The sequence below is a fragment of the Halichoerus grypus genome, chromosome 12 (assembly GCF_964656455.1).
Source record: "Halichoerus grypus chromosome 12, mHalGry1.hap1.1, whole genome shotgun sequence".
Classification (NCBI taxonomy): Eukaryota; Metazoa; Chordata; class Mammalia; order Carnivora; family Phocidae; genus Halichoerus; species Halichoerus grypus.
This window is the reverse complement of record NC_135723.1, coordinates 60,450,059-60,470,761: the sequence shown is the minus strand read 5'-3', so window position 1 is coordinate 60,470,761 and position 20,703 is coordinate 60,450,059. Positions and strand designations below refer to the sequence as shown.

The 20,703-nt window shown below is 40.5% G+C and overlaps 1 protein-coding gene across 3 annotated transcripts in view; it reads left to right on the top strand.

The window, feature by feature from the left end:
* The window catches only part of CPVL (carboxypeptidase vitellogenic like), a 129,519-nt gene that overhangs the window by 58,548 nt on the left and 50,268 nt on the right, over nucleotides 1-20,703 (top strand). For all 3 annotated transcript variants that reach the window (XM_036074485.2, XM_078059406.1, XM_036074488.2), the window contains 4 exons: nucleotides 5,056-5,178; nucleotides 5,721-5,852; nucleotides 10,651-10,749; nucleotides 12,549-12,722. In XM_036074485.2, coding sequence (XP_035930378.2) covers nucleotides 5,056-5,178; nucleotides 5,721-5,852; nucleotides 10,651-10,749; nucleotides 12,549-12,722 — 528 coding nt within the window. The remainder of the gene's footprint in view (nucleotides 1-5,055; nucleotides 5,179-5,720; nucleotides 5,853-10,650; nucleotides 10,750-12,548; nucleotides 12,723-20,703) is intronic.

Sequence of the window (20,703 nt, the reverse complement as noted above, 5' to 3'; positions counted from 1 at the left end):
GCATCTATTTTTTTTTTAACTAAACTTTAGTAAGAAATGTAGCGGAGAAATGTAGAGTAGTTTAAACAATAGTAACAGCTAACATATGTGAAATTTCTGCAAGAAGACATTGTTTCCATTAGAGTCTTATCCTCTGACACGATTTTTTTTCTTCTAGGGGAGCTGATTGAAACTTGATTTTAGATATAAAAGCTTTTTTCCTCCTTTAAAAGTAACCCCTGGGTGGCAGGGGTACAGTAAGTCGTTGTGGAAACATGTAAGAAGGGAGAGCTTCAGATGGAATACACAATTACAAGTTTCTTTAAGTCCAATTTCATTGTGCTCTTACACATCTGGATAATTAACAAGCATTACATTCTCTCTAGACCATTTTTACAAGTACAATATGCTCCTAACGTGATTTCCATTAGGCTGTTCCAAACATCATTTAAGAACTCAGAAAGATTGCAGACGGAGATTTGAAACCACTGTTCAGCTGTGATGTGGAGACCTTTTTCTTTCGTGGGGGAAATAAAAGACTGAGAACTGAATTCTGAGATCTGTGTGATGTAAGAGGAAAACTGGAGGTTTACTGCTTCTGTAAGCCCCAGCAAATGCAAGCATATACAAATACACCCTAATATCTCTGGGCCTTCTCGTCAGAGGTGAGCTCAAAATAGGGTCACTGTGGGGAAAATGAGCCATGCAACAACGGTGCTGGAAATTGCAGCTGGAAGCTTCTTTAAATACTAGAAAGGAGTAACAAGGGCAGACGAAAATTCTGACGTGTCGATCACTAACCTAGTTTGAATTATTGTTAGATAAATACGTTTGTCTGGCTGAGTTCCTCATTTGAGGGTCACTGCTGAATTCTAAAATAATAATGTGTTCAGATTGTTTCTGGCCACACTTTTCCTCTTTCCTTTTATAATCGCTTTGATGCTATTCCGAGCTTTTATGAGGCCAGGGTCTGATCCGATGGTAGAAGGTTAGTGTTAATTCACAGATGTCAGGAGCTTCGTTGCCCAGCTGCTGCCCACATTGATGAGCCCCAGCAAGAGATCAGAGAGACCACAGGGCCGAGAGTTGTGGTGGTTCTTGCTCTCGTCGTCATTACGGACAGAACTCAGAACAAAAGAAGCAAGAGTTCATAAAATTATAGGATTACAGTTGTAAGTCCTAAGGGGCCATATAGTTCATTTCTGATCCATCGGACAGCCACACCTCAATTCTCCCCCCTAAAATAGAGGTTTCTATTCTACTTAAAATATATCCAGAAAAGAGAAAACTGGGCAAATAGAACATTAGATTTATTGCCTGGTTGTCTTTTAAAGTGCTCGTGGTGGTCAGAGAATCATTAAATTGAGAAATAAATGATTCAGGAAGAATAAACTAGTCTGATCATGCAGAAAAAAATGTCTCAACAAGGAGAGCGAAAATAATTGAAATTTCATTATACTGTTTCAGTGTCTGTTTTCCATAAAATAATCCTATAATTGTCTACTGTGTGACAGCCTGAGCCACTCAACCAATGGAATGATTAATGGAAACAGCAGTGAAGGATTTGTCACACTGACACAGGGCGAGGAAGTGTGTGATAGTCATTAGAAAGCAAAAATGAGATAAACATCATCGTTAGGCTAGCAGATGTGGACTGAACATTGAGGAAACTGTTTTGGACACGGTTATAGAACTACCTATCTCACCGTCTTGTTTTCTTTAAATGGTCAGCTTAGCAAGCATGTAGTAGATGAACCCAAGGCTGAGACCCAGCTTGGGAGACCACAGACTCATAGTCTCCAGGACCATTGACTGAAGCGTGGTTTGATATGAGAAATGGGAGATGTGGAGGCAGCTGAGCCTCGATGGAATTCCAGCCAGGCACATGATTGGAATGCACAGACGCTTGTTTTCATCATTTTAAAATATGGGAAGATAACATTAACTTTAAATTAGTTCAATTTAAAGTGGGGGAGGTAGCCTGTTTGTAGTTGATGCTCAGAAATTGAGTAGGTGTTCCTTCTTAATTTCCTGCCTGGATCTATCCCAGATACGCATGGTGGCCGCAAAGGGGAGGGTGCCCTAAAAATGTGGCTGTTTTAGCCTGAATTTGCCATCACCATCATCAGAGCAACTTAAAATATACGCCCTTCCATCTCAGAAAGAGTTAAAGAGATGCTTTCTTGCCAGGTCTTATAACAAGACAACTTGAATGATAATATCCAATAGAGAAAAAATGTTTAGCAGTAATGTCAGATTAGTCATTTATTTATCAAGTATGTTTTTATGTTCCTACTGTGTGCTGGGCAAGGTACACAATGTGAGAATAATAATCCATGAAATGGCAAACTTCACCCCATCACATAGCGGTCAAGTTTTTGTAATATTTTTTCAGAAGAAATGATTAACTTCACAAGCGCAAGTTCTATGCTTTATTCATTTTTGTGTCTTCTCAAATGTCTGCCACGATGCCTTTGACAGAAGAGTTGCCTAATAAACTATCACTGAATGAAGACTGTATGATACATCTTTAGCAGTAAAATGATTACTCAAGGAAATTTGGGCTTTTTGGTTCATCTCACTGAAATTATATTTGATAAATGTTCACTTATTGTTCCTAACAGGAAAGTATAGCACTGTTATGCAACAAACCACATTTCAGGCATGTAAACACATCTTTATATCACCTCAAGGAAGCTAAAACGTGCTCATGGTTATGAATGGATACACTGTTTTGCACAATACTTAGCCTAAATAATTACTGTTGCACAAGAGGGCTGCATCAGTGAGGAGATCTTGTATAAATTATGCAAATTACATTATTTTATCATACTTGGGAAAGAGTATAGCTTTGGGAGTAAGTCAGAGCAGGTTAGATTCTAACCCTACCACTTAACTTCTCTGAGCCTCAATGCCTTCCTATTGATATGGGAGTAATGACATCTGCAGCATATGATTAGGGTATGGAATAAATGAGAGCTCTTGGGGTCTCCCAGCCTTTGAACGACAGACCCCTGCAGAGCCTTGGAAATATTACGAAGGGTCTGCGGACTCATATGTACCTATTCCATGCCTTTAGTCTGTTTTGAACATATATGCATTAGTGTTTTTCAAATGCATGTAGGTTAATTCAAGACTCACTCATTCAACAACTGTGTTTTGAGCACTAACAAATAAACAGCATCAGGCATAGGGGCTATACTAAACTACAAAACAGACAGATAACCCTGTTCATGGATCTTCTATTCTAGTGTGGGTGGGAGAATAACTACACAAGATAAATAAGTAAAAGTTTGTAGGGAAGTGATAAGGATTCGATGAAAAAAGAGAGAGAGGAAATATAAAATGTAAAAAAAAGGGGGGGAGGGTTTTAAAATTTTAGATGGGGTGGCCAAGGAAAGCATCCCTAGAAGGTCTCACTGAAGCAAGTAAGGGAGTTAACCATATGGACATCTGGGGGAAGAGCGTTCCAGGTCGAGGGAGCAGCTAATGCAAAGGCCCTTGTGGAAGGAACAGTACGGATCACAATCATGACTGGTCCAAGAGGGGCTGGAGAGGAATGAGTGAGAAGGTAGTAGGGCACAGTGTTAATGAAGTGACCAGATCATGCAATACTTATGTCTCTGAAAAAGCACTCTGCTTTTTCTCTGAGGGACCTGGGGAGTCGTCAGAGGGTTTGAGCAGAGGAGTGGCAAGATCAGATTCATATTTTAGTAGACCACTGTCTTGAAAATAGACTGGATGAGGGGAAGGACAAAAGCAGGGGAGCCAGTTAGGCTACAGCAATAATCCAGGCAAGAGATGACGGAACTTGGAGCAAGGTGATGAAGGGGGTGTGTGCAAAGACCCTGGATTCTGGACCTATTTTGACAGAATAGGTAGAGTTGACAAGGTTCACTGATGGCCTTTTGTGGGGTGTGAGAGAAAGAGAGATAAGGAATGGCACTGGGGTTCCTGGGTGGCTCAGTGGGTTAAGCGTCTGACTCTTGATCTCAGCTCAGGTCTCCATCTCAGGGTTGTGAGTTCAAGCTCTGAGATGGGCTCTGCGCTGGGCGTGGAGCCTGCTTGAAAAGAAAAGAAAAAGAAATGACACCATGATTTTTGGCCTAAGCAATGAGAACAGAGTTATCACTAATAGGCTGTAAGGAAGGCTTGGGGATTCAAGCTTCATTTTGAACATATGAAGTTTAATATTAGACATATAAGTGGAGATGTCAAAAGGCAGCTTTTTAATGTAAAAAATACAAAACTATTTTTTTAAAGATTTTATTTATTTGAGAGAGAGAGAGAGAGTGTGGGGAGCAGGGGCAGGGGGGAGAGGCAGAGGGAGAGAAAGTCCCAAGCAGACTCCGCACAGAGCGCAGAGCCCAATGTGGAGCTCGATCCCATGACCCTGAGATCATGACCCGAGCTGAAACTGAGTCAGAGGCTCAACGGACTGCACCACCCAGGCGCCCCAATACAAAGCTATTTTTAAAATATTCCTGAATAGTAGCTTTTTTCAGCATAGTCTAAAAATAGAGTTATAATGTTTGTGTCCACATAATATTTTGAAATTGAAAAAAAACCATGTACTTGGAAAGGTTGGAAACAGACATAATTGTCCAGTGACAATTTCAGTAGCCAGTAAATATACTTTCTATCTCCTCTCGCTTTAATACATGTAGATTTCAAACTGCATCATCATACAGATTTTGAAATCTTAATTTTGGCCTTGAGATTTTTTTTCTTTTTTAATAAAGTTTTTAATGGAGCTTTCTGGAAAGACAAGCCCTGTGGGTGGCAGAATTGAGAATTGTGTCGGCTGGCCCATGTTATTTTCTTTTGGAAGGAAATTAGACTGTTCACCTAGTCCATGTCCCCTTTTCATTTTTTTGTGCACCTCACCGGTGACTTGCATGTGAGAGAAGTGAGAGACAGAGCTCTGTGCTACTGTGGAATTTACAGCGTAAGGTAAAATATGTGGTAGGTCTCATGTGGAAATACTGCTGTTTTATTGTTATTTTATTTAGCTTAAACACATGATGGTTATAGCACCAATTTGCAATGGTTCATTTTCACATCTACCCTTCTCAGTCGTACGCAGGGAAGTACATACCAGCCCTTGCACACTATATCCACACCTTCGGCCCCATGAAGACAACGAAGATCAACCTGAAAGGAATTGCTCTTGGAGATGCGTATTCTGATCCTGAATCAGTAGGTGTCTCCTTTTTCCTTTCCATTCTGCCCTTTAAGGAGATTAAATCCCCTTTAATCCAATGGAGGCTCGGACCTTAGAGACCTAACTTGATGGAGGGAAATAATGTTGCCTGGTTGACTTTCTAATGATTTAAAGCCTTCTCATTTTCTTATTTTTTATTTTTTTATTTTTAATTTTTTAAATTTTATTTTATTATGTTAAAACCTTCTCATTTTTACCAAATGTTTTAAGGTGTCAACTTATTATGTCAGCCTAGGTTGGTTGTGAGTGGGAACGTGGGGCATGCGCACGAGTGTGTGTGTGATGTTTCTGTGTATTTTGTGCATGTGTGTGGTGTGTGTATGTTTGGAGTTTGTGTGTGTTGTGTGTGTGTGTGTGTGTGTGTTCTGTCAGGTACACGCGCGTGTGTAACTGTCTTGCGCGGCTAATTCCCGCGCGAGATTGACAAACGACAGAGGGTTATTTCACCAAGCAAGCGGGCTTCCCTGACTTCTCTCTTTCTTTCCCTGTGTCGTTTGTGTTTCTCTTTTCTCCTCAGATCATAGGGGGCTATGCCACGTTCCTGTACCAAATTGGCTTGTTGGATGAGAAGCAGAGAAAGTACTTCCAGAAGCAGTGTGATGACTGTGTGAAATACATCAGGGAGAAGAGGTGGCTTCAAGCCTTTGAAGTGAGTTCTGGACCTGCGTTGCCTGGAGCGATGAGAACCATCTGAGCCGGGTCCTAGAAGCATCGTGGTACTCAGACATTTTGTTGTTGTTAGAGAAGGTGTAGCTGGTACGCTGATGGGGCAGATGAGTGCGGGCTCAGAGTGAAGGAGAGAACCGTCCAGGTCTTTCTGAATTTACTTTGGCTGTATTTTAAACCTGCGGTCACCTTGGAGTGTTTATCTAGCTATGTCTTTCATTAACTGTTTTGATTTCTTTAAATGCTGTGTAGGCCCTAAAGGCATGCCCTATCACAAGGAAATCAGAAGAAAGGCGACCCAGAAAGTAGATACATATGCTTCAGCATATGCTCAGAACCCTTCAGAAGGGTGATATCCACACACGGCCTTCCAGCCGGAGACGTGGCCTCAGTGTGTGACGAATGTCACGTGTTTCTGTGTGTCAGGAACAAAGATGATAAAGCCTAGTGGTTTGAAACTTTCACAAAAAGCTGTTGGTATTTGTAAATATTGTCACAATGCTCCCCTAAAATTGAATTTGAGAATCAAATAATATGGTTCTATTCCTTGCCCTTTTTGTTGAGATGGGGGGAGTTATTTAAAATCTGAGATTATACTAAATATTAACATACAGGAGTTTGAGTTTTTGGTTTGGTTTGGTTTGGTTTTTCCAATGCAGACAAAGATCGTGTATCACGTATCTTTTTTAGGTTGTTTTGTTTGTTTGTTTGTTTGCCACCTTTACCATAGAGCCATCATGTTTCACATATTAGTAAATGAGGCAAAGATTGCATTTGGAGGACTTCAGTCTTTTTGTTCTTGGGAACACATCCTGTATTAGTTTACCTAACAGCATTATTGTGGTTAAGGCTGAGGCCTGATATTAATAGTCTTCTAGGCACTGCAGGTCAGCTGGTTCAGATCAAAGCAGGAGACATACAAACTCAGGGAGAAAGGGGTAACAAGGTTAAGCTCCATTTAATAAGCAGGGTGCCTCGCCCTGCCTGAAATCCCCAAAGCAGTCAGTGCCCTTACCGTCAGTTCTGACAGCAGCAAGATGTGCAGCTGAAACCATCCCTCAAGATGCCAACAGCCTCTGGTTTGCCTATGCCAGGACCACTGGGGTGGCTGCAGAGTGCAGATTCAGAATGTCTGTGCAATTATAAACGCAAAGGAAGAGGGATCTTACGGGGACATGTAAGATCCCTCTTCCATGTGCAGTGACACTATTTTCAGGTCTGGTTTTAGGCTATCTGTTTAGTAGGCAGAAAGGGTAAAAGGATTGAACCTCTAGAATTTAAAATTAATATCAAATGTTACATCATGTGAGACCAGTTGGCAAGTGAGAGATGTGATGTGTTTTTGAAGAAGCAGACAGGGATTAAGTGGTGTCAAGAGGAAGAGCATCTGATGGACCGTAAGGGGTAAGGAGAGCAGACAGATGTCCTTGCTGCGTGTGCTGCGACAGCCTGAGAACCCGCAGGATTAACGGAACTGTTGAAGAGTTCAGGTCACTTTGTGTATTCAGGGGTAATGAGAAGACGGCCCATGAGGTTAGAGCTCTCCCAAACTAGATTCATCAGAAAACAAAGCAAAAGGCGCAAAAACCCAAAACAAAACAAGACCAAAACAACAACAACAAACCTAGGAAGGTATGCAATGTCTCTGTGACCATGGATCCAATATCTTGAGTGATGAATTCACTTAATAATCTTTGTTTTATTTTAAGGGAAATAGATAAGCTGATACTTAGGAAAGTAAGCCAGTAGAGGTAAAATGTGTGTCAGTGTATGTAATAGAAGGCTTGGAGGAATCCTGAGACCCAAGAGAGTACATTGTCAAAATCACAAGCCTAAATAATAAAGCCTGTTGGATGCTCTGATCCCTTAATATGATTAGTTAATAAAAAAGCAGTAACTTGGAGCTGGAGGGAATTTTATAGACTGTCTTCTGCCCCTACACACATGCACACATCCACACTTCGCTGATGAGGAGGCTGAGGTCAGGAGGGACTGCATTCAGTGGCCAAAAACCCCATAATAGACTGTGGCAGGCCTAGGACTGGAATCCTCCCCCCCCCCCCCCCCCCCCGCCTCGCCCCACAATTCCCACCCTGGTATTCTCCAGTGGTAACTTTCATGCAGTCTGTAAAAATCCTGGAGCATTCAGACATTCTGCAAGATGCACAGTGGCCCATCTCTGGCCCTGTATTGTCCCCCTTACCATGACAACGTTCTGGATCACAAAGTTCTTTCTGTGAAACAAATTTTGACCAAAACCTGGATCTCACAGGTCTTGACCACCCACCTCACTTGTTTGACAACAAATGATTTTTGACTCTTTCTGAAATTAGATCCATTCTTAAGGGTAGAATTTATATTCCCATTGGTGTTGAAAATAATTTCTTTTTTTTTTTTAAAGATTTTATTTATTTATTTGACAGAGAGAGACACAGCAAGAGAGGAAACACAAGCAGGGGGAGTGGGAGAGGGAGAAGCAGGCCTCCTGCGGAGCAGGGAGCCTGATGCAGGGCTCAATCCCAGGACCCTGGGATCATTACCTGAGCCGAAGGCAGACGCTTAACGACTGAGCCACCCAGGTGCCCCTGTTGGAGATAATTTGTAAGGATAAAAAAAATGCCACCTATATTCAGGACTGCCACTAGCCTACGGTGTTGCCTCTGGGTGGACAAGTTAGAAAAAGACACCTCCTCTGAGTTGACAGAGTCCTGTGGATTCAGGGTTTGGCAAGTGGATGCCACCATTGTGCGAGAATAAAGATGGCTATTTCTCCAAACGCAGCCCAACTGTGGTTATCCAGCTTGGCAACCAGAACTTTGGCTGGTTCTCTACCCCTCAGCCAGGCATCCCCAATGCAGTGCACCGTGTGCAGCCAGTGGTCCTGAGTGACCGTAGCATTTCTAGAGCATACTTACTGCTCCCCCCACCCCCTTCCACCATGACGATCCTTTTCATACTTGGTCTCTAGCCCTGTGGCAATAGTCACTTGGATAAATTAAGTTGCTTCATGTTTGGTAAAGAAAACTAATCTAATAAAATAATGGAATTTTATATTAAACCCAAAAGCGTGGCCAGAAAGAGTTGAAGACTAAGACGGCAGTCTGCCCCTTGGAGAGCTAGCGTGTGGGGGGTGGAGCATGTAGGCTGGAGAGGCATGGCCTGGGCTTGAGTCTCTCCTCTGACATTATTAGTGAGGCATCCTTGATAAGTGACTTAATCTCTGTGTGCCTCAGTTTCCTCACCTGTAAAACTAGGATACTACTCTCCTAAATTCTTACCGTGTAAGAAAACCTGAAATCATACCTGATCATTGGTTTTGAAAATGTGCCGAATTCATCCTTTTTACAAGAGCCCCTTACAAACTCAATATCCTCATCCCAAAACGTCCCAGTGTTCTCAGTCTCTTTTGTAAGTATTCCCTTCATCTTCTTGCTCTACCCCAAACCTGCTTCTCCCCTGCTTCTGTCACTTCCCCTCTCAAGCAGGGGCTGAGTTCTGTCTCAGCTACTTTGTACCACTTGGTTCATGGGTAGAGTGGGCGTCCTCCTTGCTCCTCATTGCTGCCCTCAGATCATGTTCTGTCCCTCCAGAAGCACTGAGCTCTGCCTCTCACATTCTCACATGGTCCCACCTACCACTCCTTACAGTTACCTACCACCCTCCGGCTTTCTCCTTCCCATCCCTGAGAGTGCCTCACTGTCATTCTATCTCAAGGGCATCACACTTGTCATCATTTCTAGTGATTGCAGTGTCTGCGTGAAGGATCCTTTCAATACCTGGCCCTTCAGTTCCTTAGTCTCCTCTCTTTCGATAATCTTATTCTCCTCTTGACCTTAGCTGCTCAGTCTCACTACAAAAAAAAAAAAAATCTGACAATCACTCCACAACCTCAGATCCCCATCGTGCCATCTTACTTCTCTGAATATACCAATTCAGAGAACAGTCCTGCAATCCCATTGTCTTCCAGTCCACTGATCCCACTACCGAGTCATGATCCTTAACCTCAAGTCTCAGTTTCTTTAATTACCCAACTGAAACCCAGGTCAGCCCAGCCCCTTTGGCCAAACCACCATCCTGGCTAAAAACACCTGTCTACACATGACTAGAGAAGGGCACACAACCATGCTGACTGCCCTCACCTCCGCTGATGACCAGTTTTTAAAGTCAGAAGTCCCAAGGGAACTTCTGCCAGTTCCAAGCACCGGCAGGTATGTCCGTAGCCTCTGCCCTCTCTCCTCATACTGTGGGGGAATGGTCACCGATCCATGTTATGTCAGTCCTTCCCTATAAGGCCTTTGGCTCACTGTTTCCTCTGCCTGGAATGTTCTTTCCCTAGATGTCTGCATGGCTCGCTTCCTGCCTTCCTGTACGTGTTTACTCAAATGCCACCTTCTCAGTGAGACCTGTGTTTCCCCGTCCCTGCAGTGCACCTTGCACTCACGCACACACACACATGCCCGCACATGCCATGACACTTCCTACTCTCCTTCTCCTCTTCAGTTTTCTCCTTAACACTCACCACACTGCATATTTTTCCTATGAGTGCTTGCTTCTTGTCCCCCTCAAGGATATAAGCTCCGGGAGGGAGGACTTTCACTCTTGTTCATGCTGCTGTGTCCCCAATGCCTGGGACAGTGTCTAGCACAGAGAAGAGGTGCAATAAATGGTCACTGAATGAAACGATGCAGGAATGAGAAAACTATTGAATCAATGCAATGACAAGTGCCTGTGTGTTTTTACCAACCCTGAAGTTTTCCTCCTCTCTCTCTCTCCTGACCTAGGTACTGGATAAACTACTAGATGGTGACTTAACAAACAACCCTTCTTACTTCCAGAATATCACAGGATGTCCTAGTTACTACAACATATTACAGTGCAAGGTAATGACAACATTTTTAAAAAGATGATAGTGTTTGCTTAAAACTTTTGGCAAAACCATACTTCTTCCCATTTGAGAAATACTATAGGTGTCTTTATACTAGATAAATATGTCCTCACTGTATTGCATTATTTGGTCTACTAATCTATAGGATTTCCCCCCCCACTGATGTTGTATATGTTATAATCTGACCATCAAGAATGTCTGATATTCCAGATAACTCAAAATAATCTCTGATTAACACAATTTACCGCCCCCCCTCCCTCCAGTAGAGCTTGTTACACAGAAGTTCTTTTGTCAAGGACAGAGGCCAGGATTGCAGTTCTGGGTATTAGGTTCCAGAACGCCAAGCCTGTAGTGAGTTTCTTGAAAATGTCCACATTATTTGTTCTATACTTAAAACAGCTTGGATAATCAAAACTGCCAAAGCCTTTAGGAAAATATTTGCTTTGTCTTACTTTTAACTTAAGATGGTTTGTGCACTTAGTATGGCCCTCACTTCAAGCCCTTTGGAATATTTCTCAAAATATTCAAGTAGTTTTCTTCCATAAAAGTAGGCCAAAGTTGATGTCTTCTGTGCAGAATTAAATCAAACAAAAGGAGCCAAGGTGGGTATTTGGATTTGTATCATCTTTATCTAGTGTATATGACAATACATCTTGTTTTTAAATTTGCCTTATTTATGAACTATTTTGTAAATAAAATATAAAGCTAATTTCATTAGAATCTGCCAACCCTTTGGTTTTGGATTTAGATTCTACCAAGAGAAAACCATATGGTAGGCAAGAGAGAAACAGAATTGTAATCACATTTCTTTTTCCTTTACAAAGTAATGTATTCAAAAGATTAGCAAAAATTGAGGGTGCACGAAATTGTTGATCTCAAACTCTTTTTTATCCTTTTGTAATTTTTAAAAAAGCATTTATACCTTTTTTTCTTTTAGTATGATGAATATCATAGACTTTACAATATCACTGACTTTTATGCAGTTGTTTTTTTTTTTTTAAAGATTTTATTTATTTATTTGACAGAGAGACACACAGCGAGAGAGGGAACACAAGCAGGGGGAGTGGGAGGGGGAGAAGCAGGCTTCCCGCGGAGCAGGGAGCCCGATGCGGGGCTCGATCCCCGGACCCTGGGATCATGACCTGAGCCGAAGGTAGACGCTTAACGACTGAGCCACCCAGGTGCCCCTGCAGTATTTTTTTCTTAATAAGGCTCATGGACAACTTTTCTTTTGTCTCATGTCCTTCATAAAGTCATCTGTTTTTACACTTGGCATATTTCCCCCCTTCAGTTATGGTTAGCTGATTATTTTATTCGTGTGGTTTTAATAAACAGCAGAACATGGAAAAGAAAGCCTCAGCTTTTAACCCACCAGACCACCACCCTGGCTCCAGTGGTCCATTTGACTTTCGTCCCATAGAGCCTCAGACAAGGAGCAAATTGCTTTTGATAATCTCACCTCTTCTTCTGTTTTCCCTGTTTTTGCCTCAAATGGGGTCCTTGAGGGGAGTCAGAGATTGCAGAAGATGACTTACCAAGAAAGGAAAATTGAGCATTTAAATGCAAATGGGGCACTGGCTCTGAAAATATCAGATCATCCAGTTTTGTTGTTAGTAAAATTTAAATTCCCTCAGAACCCCCAAATTAAAAATTTCAGTGTGGAGACCAGTTAATAGTCATGTCTCATTTTGTTCATTATGGTTTATGTTAGGAGAAATTTGCAGCTTTCCCAGCATGCTGTTCCTGCCACCCGGTCATGTTCCCTAATATTTTTCTGATGTCCCCTTCTGCCAGGAACCTGAGGACCAAAATTACTACGGGAAATTTTTGTCCCTCCCACAAGTGAGGCAAGCCATCCATGTGGGAAACCGGACCTTTAGTGATGGATCCGAAGTTGAAAAGTACATGCGAGAAGATACAGTAAAGTCCGTTAAGCTCTGGTTAGCTGAACTCATGAACAATTACAAGGTAAGAGAGTTACTTCAGTTACTGTCTATTTCAGGAACTTTTTAGATTACCCAGAGTGGAAGTGACTTTCTCTTGTTTGTAATTCAACTTCTGCCGTTTTGTCTTTACTTTTAGGATATTTTGCAAATACAAATAACAACCCTCAGACTGTTTGATTTCTTTGAATTAAGTTTTATTTTTGCCTCCTAATTAAATAACTATCCCTTGGTAGTTTCTTAAAATGAAATTCTCTTTGGCACATGCCACGTCTCATTATTTCTTGAGAAAGGAAGTACAGCAGAGCCAAGATGACTGGCCTTGTGGAAGCCAATTTTGCCTTATTGCTTGCTTTATAATATTAATCCCAATGAAGTCAGGGATAAATGAAATCAACTGATTATTCCAAAAAGTGCATTTTACCTCATAATTGTATTCATTTCCGTTGCTCTATCACAATTTTTTCAGTATCTGCTTAAAGCCTAAAACAGTGCTAGGCTGTCAGCTTGAAACAATGAATGAGAAAAGGTCCATGTTTTGAGGAGTATAAATCCAAGCACTTTGTTTATCTGAGATGTTCTGCCTGATTTGCGGAGGTACCCAAAGAAAGTGAAAGCATGAAGCCCTGAAAATGCAGGCAGACAGGGATGGACCCTAGAATTCTCACCATGAGGGAAGGATACCAAGAGCAAGTGATGTAGGGAAAAGTCATCCTATGAATTTCTTCCCTGCTACTACTATTCTCACCTCCTCCCCTGATCTTCCTGAGCTGTTATCCTCTGTCCTAGGCCTGGTCTGTGGGGCACCTCCACAGGCTAAGTGTGTTCATGATAGAGGGGACCACCACCTGAGATGAGCCACCTCCTCTCTAGTTCCTGGCAGACGCAAGAGGAATGTTAGAGATGAACAAAAACCAGGGCAGCCAATAGTCAACACACCTTTGTATGAATTAGAAAAAAAGACAGCCTCCCCTCAGGATTCTTTAGTTCCATTGGTCAAAAAATTCTCCTAATATATTACTTTAATTCGAACCAGCCTCTTTACTACCATTTTCTGCCATGAGGAATACACACGTCTACAAGGTCTATGTTAGTACTTTCCCTTGGGGATTGTTCTGTGTACAGCCCTCAGTACTATGCGGGGAGTCTGTCGCCCAAGGTACCCTTACCAGATTGTGTTCTGAACTATGCCAGACCTCGAAGGCCCATGTTTTGGTGCTGTCTCTAGTACACAGTTTGAGTCCCTCGACATACAACCCTTATTGAAAAAACATCTACGGTCAGTGGCATGCAGTCTACAAACCCATTATAAATTTGCAGAATTTGATGAAATACTTTCTAAGAAAGAAAGAGTCTAGCTAGATGAGTTCAGAATTTCAACCGTCCTTGTGTTTGTTTCCGTTGGGGTCCTGAGTGCTTGCCTACTTGGAGCCTTCTCTGCACACCTTTTTTTTTTTTTTTTTTTTTTTTTTAAGAGATTTTATTTATTTCAGAGAGAGAGAGAGTTCATGAGCATGGGGGAGGGGTATAGGGAGAAGCAGACTCCCCGCTGAGCAGGGAGCCCAACACAGGACTCGATTCCAGGACCCTGAGATCATGACCTGAGTCAAAGGTAGACGCCTAACCAGCTGAGCCACCTAGGCGCCCCTCTGCACACCTTTTTATTTTTATTTTTATTTTTATTTTTTTATTTTTTTAAATTTTTTATTTTTTTTAAGATTTTATTTATTTGCGAGAGAGAGAATGAGAGACAGAGAGCATGAGAGGGAGGAGGGTCAGAGGGAGAAGCAGACTCCCCGCTGAGCAGGGAGCCTGATGTGGGACTCGATCCTGGGACTCCAGGATCATGACCTGAGCCGAAGGCAGTTGCTTAACCAACTGAGCCACCCAGGCGCCCCTCTGCACACCTTTTTAAAGCACTTAGTTGGTTGTCCTCGTCTCTGAGCTCTCAGACCATGGTGTCTCTACCGCTGTGGCCACACTTAGCATCCTGGAATGTCATTGCAGGCTGTCCATTCCAACACCAGCCTGGAGCAGATGTCAATTACAAATGAATGAATGAATGAAAAATCCATTCTATAAATTAGTGCTACATCAAAGATCTATCTAATAAATTTGTCCATGATTCATTAGATATTATCTACAAATTCATTAGGCCAAAAAGAGCCAAGCACTTGTGTTTTCAAGACATAAACAGTGGGCTACAATATAACATTAAAGAATACAAAGTGGGGTTTTTTTTGAGTGGAGAGCAGATAAGGAAGTTCTACATACATTTTTTGTGCCCTTGGGAGATATATTTTCCCACTGTCTAAATTTCACTAGAATATGATTCTTTTCTCAGCCAAGGGAGGTTAGGGAGGAACACACAGCTCACCTGATGATAAAAACTCTCCTGATGCTGACTAATTGCCATAGAGGATCCCCTTGATTGATGAAGACTATATTGATTAAAAATGATCCAGTATTTCGATATGTAAACATCTCTGTCCCTGTTTCCTATGTATCTTAAACCTACCAAAATGAATTCCAGTGAAATCAGAATATTCTTTAAACTTTAAACTCTTAATCAGTTGTCAGAAAAAAAGAGGATAGATTGGTGGTACAGATAAACCATGTTTCCATAAAGAAAGAGAACAAAGTATGCAGTCAGTCTGAGCGCAGACCAGAAGTGACTGCTGCTGAAACAGACTACATATTCATTGCTATAGCTGGTGTTGCCTACGGGGCGATGATTATCTTTGGCTTGTTGTCTGTTAATGGTGGTGAACCTCAAAGTATATGCAATAGAATCAGAACAACCTAGCTTGTCCTAAAACATTAGTACCCTCAAAATTATATTTATGCAAGTCTCAGTGCTAATTTGTCATAGAAAATAGCATACATGTTTCTATTCATAGGAACATGGACATCTTTTTCCAGTACTAGATTCATTTTAGGCAATGTGGAGTATCTCTGATGGGCTGAGGAAGACCTTCATCAGTTTCTGGGAACTAAGAGAATGCCTGTGGCACATCAGTTTCTGTGTGAGCTGCGTAGAAACATAATCCTTTTCTTGTAATGACTTACAGGGAATGCGTACTCAAAGTCATTCTCTTCCATTAACTTCAGATGTTTGGGCAGTAAATTGAAATATATTAGCAGTTTCCAAAATAAGTAGGAGAAGAAATAATCCGTTGGACTATTGGAATTCTCATGATTAAGTCAGATTACAATACTGTCAGGATTTTTAGAGTTAGCTGGGTCATAAAGCATGATGGTTATGAGCATGGGTTCTTAAATATTTTGAGTTTGAATTCTGGTTCACCATTCACTGGCTTTGTTCCTTTGGGGGAAGATACTTATAACCTCTCTGTTCTTCAGCTTTCTTATCTGTAAAATGGGAATAATAATAATACTTACAGGTGAGTTCTTGTGAGATTTAAATGGATTACATATGTAAAAACACTTAGAATAATGACTAGTGGTTAGAAAGTGCTTGAAAATATAGGCTATTACCAATGATGTTCAACAAATTTTAGCAATGGTCCTTAAGCACATGATACATAAAAAAGTTATATAAGAAACCCTGAAAAACACAAAAATAAGAAAGACTTAACAGACTTTTGGTTTCCAGTTCAGCATGTAAGGAGCTTAGAATTTACCACTCGATCTGAAGAATAAGTAAAAAGTTAACCAAACTGAAAAGTCAACAACTCTTCTTAGATCTGTGAGAGAAGTGAGGGCAGAGGGCAAACTACTTCTCCACAAGTTGGAAAGAGGCGAATACAGAGAACCACAGCTTATCTGAGTAGAAACCTCCATAGTAACCAATGCCAAGGTAGAAAAACCTGAACTGTAAGTTTTTACAATAGGAAAATGAACAACCCATTAAAAAATGGTCAAAGACCTTAACACACCCAAGTCTTAAGACCTTAACCTCACTCAAGAAGATATACAGATGGCATGGAAGCCTATGCAGACATGTTCAACAGGACGTGTCATCAGAGGGTTGCAAATGTAAACAATGAGATGCCACTACGCACCTATGAGAATGGCCAAAATCCAGAACACTGACAACACCAAGTGCTAGGGAGGATGCAGAGCAACAGGAACTCTCATTCATTGCTGGTGGGAATGCACAATAGTATAGCCACTTTGGAAGACAGTTTGGCAGTTTGTTGTTTGCTTGTGGTTTTGTTTTGTTTTTTTTTATAAAACTAAACAACTTTTACCATATAATCCAGTAATCATACTCCTTGGTATTTACCCAAATGGATTGAAAAATCATGTCTACACAAAATCCTTCATGCAGGTGTTTACAGCATCTTTATTCATAATTGCCAAAACTTGGAAGCAAGAAGATGTCCTTTAGTAGGTGAGTGGATAAACTGGGTAGTATAGACAACAGACAATATTATTCAGCACTAAAAAGAATGAGCTGTCAAGCAATGAAAAGACATGGAGGAAACTTAAATGAAAGAAGTCCATATGAAAAAGCTACACACTGTAGGTTTCCCACCATATGAGATTCTGGAAAAGGGAAAGCTACGGAGACAGTCAAAGGTTCACTTGTTGCCAGGGGTTAGGGAGGAGGGTGAGGTGAATAGGTAGGGCATAGAAGATCTTTAGGGCGGTGAAACTATTCTGTATGATATTATAATGGTAGATCCATGTCATTATGCATTTGTCAAAATCCATTTACTGTATACCCACCACGAGTGAACCCTGATGTAAACTAGGGACGTTGAGTGATAACAATGTATTAGCGTAGGTTCCTGTATTGTAACAAATGTACCACTATGGTGGGGGAAGGTGATGGTGGGGGAGTTTGTGCATATGTGGGGATAGGAGAGAGAATGGAACGGTCTCACTTTCTGCTCAACTTTGCTGTGTGCCTAAGCTGCTCTAAAAAGTAAAGCTCATGAATTAAAAAACAAAAAAGACTTGATTGTCTGCCTAGTGAAAGAGATAGACACCAGTATAGTTGATAAAAGGTAGACTCAATTTCTACTTCCAGCACAATGATAGAGTAGACACTGAAAGACCCCTTCATTGAAACACAGCTAAATTCAGATGAAATCGCAACAAATAATAGTTGCCATGCTTTTAGCAAAAGAAGATCTCAAAGTGAAAAAAAGAAGGCAGAAACAAAGGAAAACAAAGATAGGGAACTGAATTCTGTGGAACAGGAGCAGTAACACAGGGTGGCCCTAAAGATCAATGTCCTCAGCTCTGCAATTAGTGACTGGACCATGGGCCCAAGTAAGGTAAAGTTGCTGAGCTGAGAGCCTGGTTCCAAGCCTGGGACACATGGAGGGACTAAATGGTCCCGTGTTGGTAGTGAACTCTGGCAACCAACAGAAGCAAATACACAACACCTGGAGGTATTTGGGGTTTCCAGATTTTTATGAGCTAAGTTCAACACAAAAGTAAGCTCATTATCAACAATCACCCACTCTGCAGGTAAATAGGCTCCCATTGCTGAGGATAAGCAAAAACAACTACAAAAGATGTGGATATCCAAGGCCCTGCAGGTATCGGAAATATAAGGGATAGAATATAAATAACTAGGTATGAAATATTTAAACACATAGAAAAGGAGTTTAAAAATAAGCAGTAAACAAAGAACCATCGAATATGGCTAGGCCAATCTGAAGGAGAAGCAGTAAGAACTGTTAAAAATGAAAAATACAGTTGTATTTAAAACCTAGTGCTTGGGATAAAGAACAGATTAGACATTGCTGCCAATAAAATTCACAGATTAGGAGAAATTAACCAAAATGAGACATAGTAAGACAAAGAAGATTTGGACAATATAATTAGCCAGCTTGATTTAATGAATATATATAAACCTCTAAACATAATAATTAGCATGTCTCAAGTATTTTAAAGAATTTGCGTCATACAGTCGATACTCTCTGACCATATACCATGCATTTAGAAATCAGTAATAACAATATACATACAAATACCCAAAAAATATAAATAAAAATGTAAATCCATATAACTTGTGTATCAAAAAAGTTATGTTCAAAAAAGGATGAAAACTACATATATAGTGAATGTTAAAAGATAAAAAAAATTTTTTTCATCTAAATAGATGCAAAAAAAGTGGATTTTTAATAAAATTATAATGCATTTATGATAAAATTTTTAGCAAACTAGGAATAGTGTCTGTATTAGTTTCTTACAGCTGCTATAATACCACTACCACAGACTTGATGGCATGAAATACAGAAATTTATTTTTTTACAATTCTGGAGGATAGAAATCTAATGTCACTTTCACTGGGCTGAAATCAAGGTGTCAGTAGGGCTCCACTCCCTCTGGAAGCTCTATGGGATAATCCATTCCTTGCCACTTCCAGCTTTTGGTGCCTGTTGGCATTCCTTGGCTTGTGGCTACATCATTCCAATCTCTGCCTCTGTGGTCACATGGACTTCTTTTGGTTTATGGTCAAATATTCTTCTGCCTCCCTCTTATAAGGTTACATGAGATTACATTTAGAGACCTCCTAGATAATCCAGGATAATCTCCCTATCTCAAGATGCTTAACTTAATCACATTTGCAAAGTCTGTCTTCCTCCTTCCTTTGTACCTTTGTTCATTTGTTCCTTCCTTCCTTCATTTTTTATTTGCTATACAAGGTGACATTCACAGGTTCCAGGGATTAGGACTGGATATCTTTGGGGAGGGGGTATTATTCAGCCTAACACACAGTATGAGACTTTCTTGACTTGATAAAAATCTACCAAAAGCCTACAGTAAGCATTATTCTGTTTCATCAAACAGAATACACATTGCTTTAAAATCAGAGTTCATTATGATATCAACAAATAAATTAAAAAAATGAATGGGGGAAATTCCAGTTACTAAATGTATAAAGAATAATGGAATCATGATTTGACAAATAGTACAGTCATAGTTGTTTCAGGCAAGAATCACCAGTGGATGCTAAATTTAGTGAGTGCAACTATGATGAGAAACGGTATCAACATAGTCCCAAAGTATTCCCCTTCAACATATTTATGATGAAAAGAAAATTAGTAACTTTACAGTAGAGAAACCTGGCATATAGGAACCTAAGTTAACCTGGCATATATGATCTAAGTTAACATTACCATTAATGGGACAAATCAACATTATATGCCTCTGATGTATTATACTAAGAAGACACAGTAACATTAATGTGATATTCTTTAGAAAAACATCTAACAGGAATTTGATATGAGGAAACATCAGACAAACTCAAATTGGGGAACATTTCACAAAATAATTGCTAGTACTTGTCAAAAGGTCATGAAAGACCAAGGAAGAAGAAGAAGGAGGAAGGAAGGTAGGAGGGAGGGAGGGAGGGAAGGAAGGAAAGAAGGAAGGAAGGAAGGAAGGAAGGGGAAACAAAGAAAGGGAGAGAAAGAAAAGAGGAGGAGGAGGAGGGGAGAGGAGGAGGAAAAAAGAAGAGAAAAAAGAAGAAAAGAAAAAACAAAAAACAAACCTGAGGGACTAAGGAGACTTGAAATTTGAATATATACAATATGTGACCTAGAACCAGAAAAAGATTATTAGGTGACAAATGGAAAATTTTGAATAAAATCTGTAGAATAGAAAATGGTTCATATCAATGTTATTTTTCTGGTTTTAATGATTTCTGGTTATGTTAGATGTTAATAATTTGAAGTCTACATAAAGGGTAGGAATTCTTCATACTATTTCCTTAACAGCTTTATTGAGGATACAGTTCACATACTGAAGAATTTACCCATTTATAATTCAAGTCTGTGGTTTTTAGGATATTCACAAGTGTTTGCAACCATTACCACTATTTAATTTCAGAACATTTTGTCCTCCCAAAAAATCCCTTATCCTTTAGCAGTAACTCCCACATTCTCCCCTTCTCCAGCCCCTGACAGGTAACTACTGTTTCTATGGATTTGCCTATTGGGGACATTGTATATAAATGGAAGCCTACAATATGTGGCCTCTTGTAACTGGCTTCTTTCACTGAGCACAGTGTTTTCAGGTTC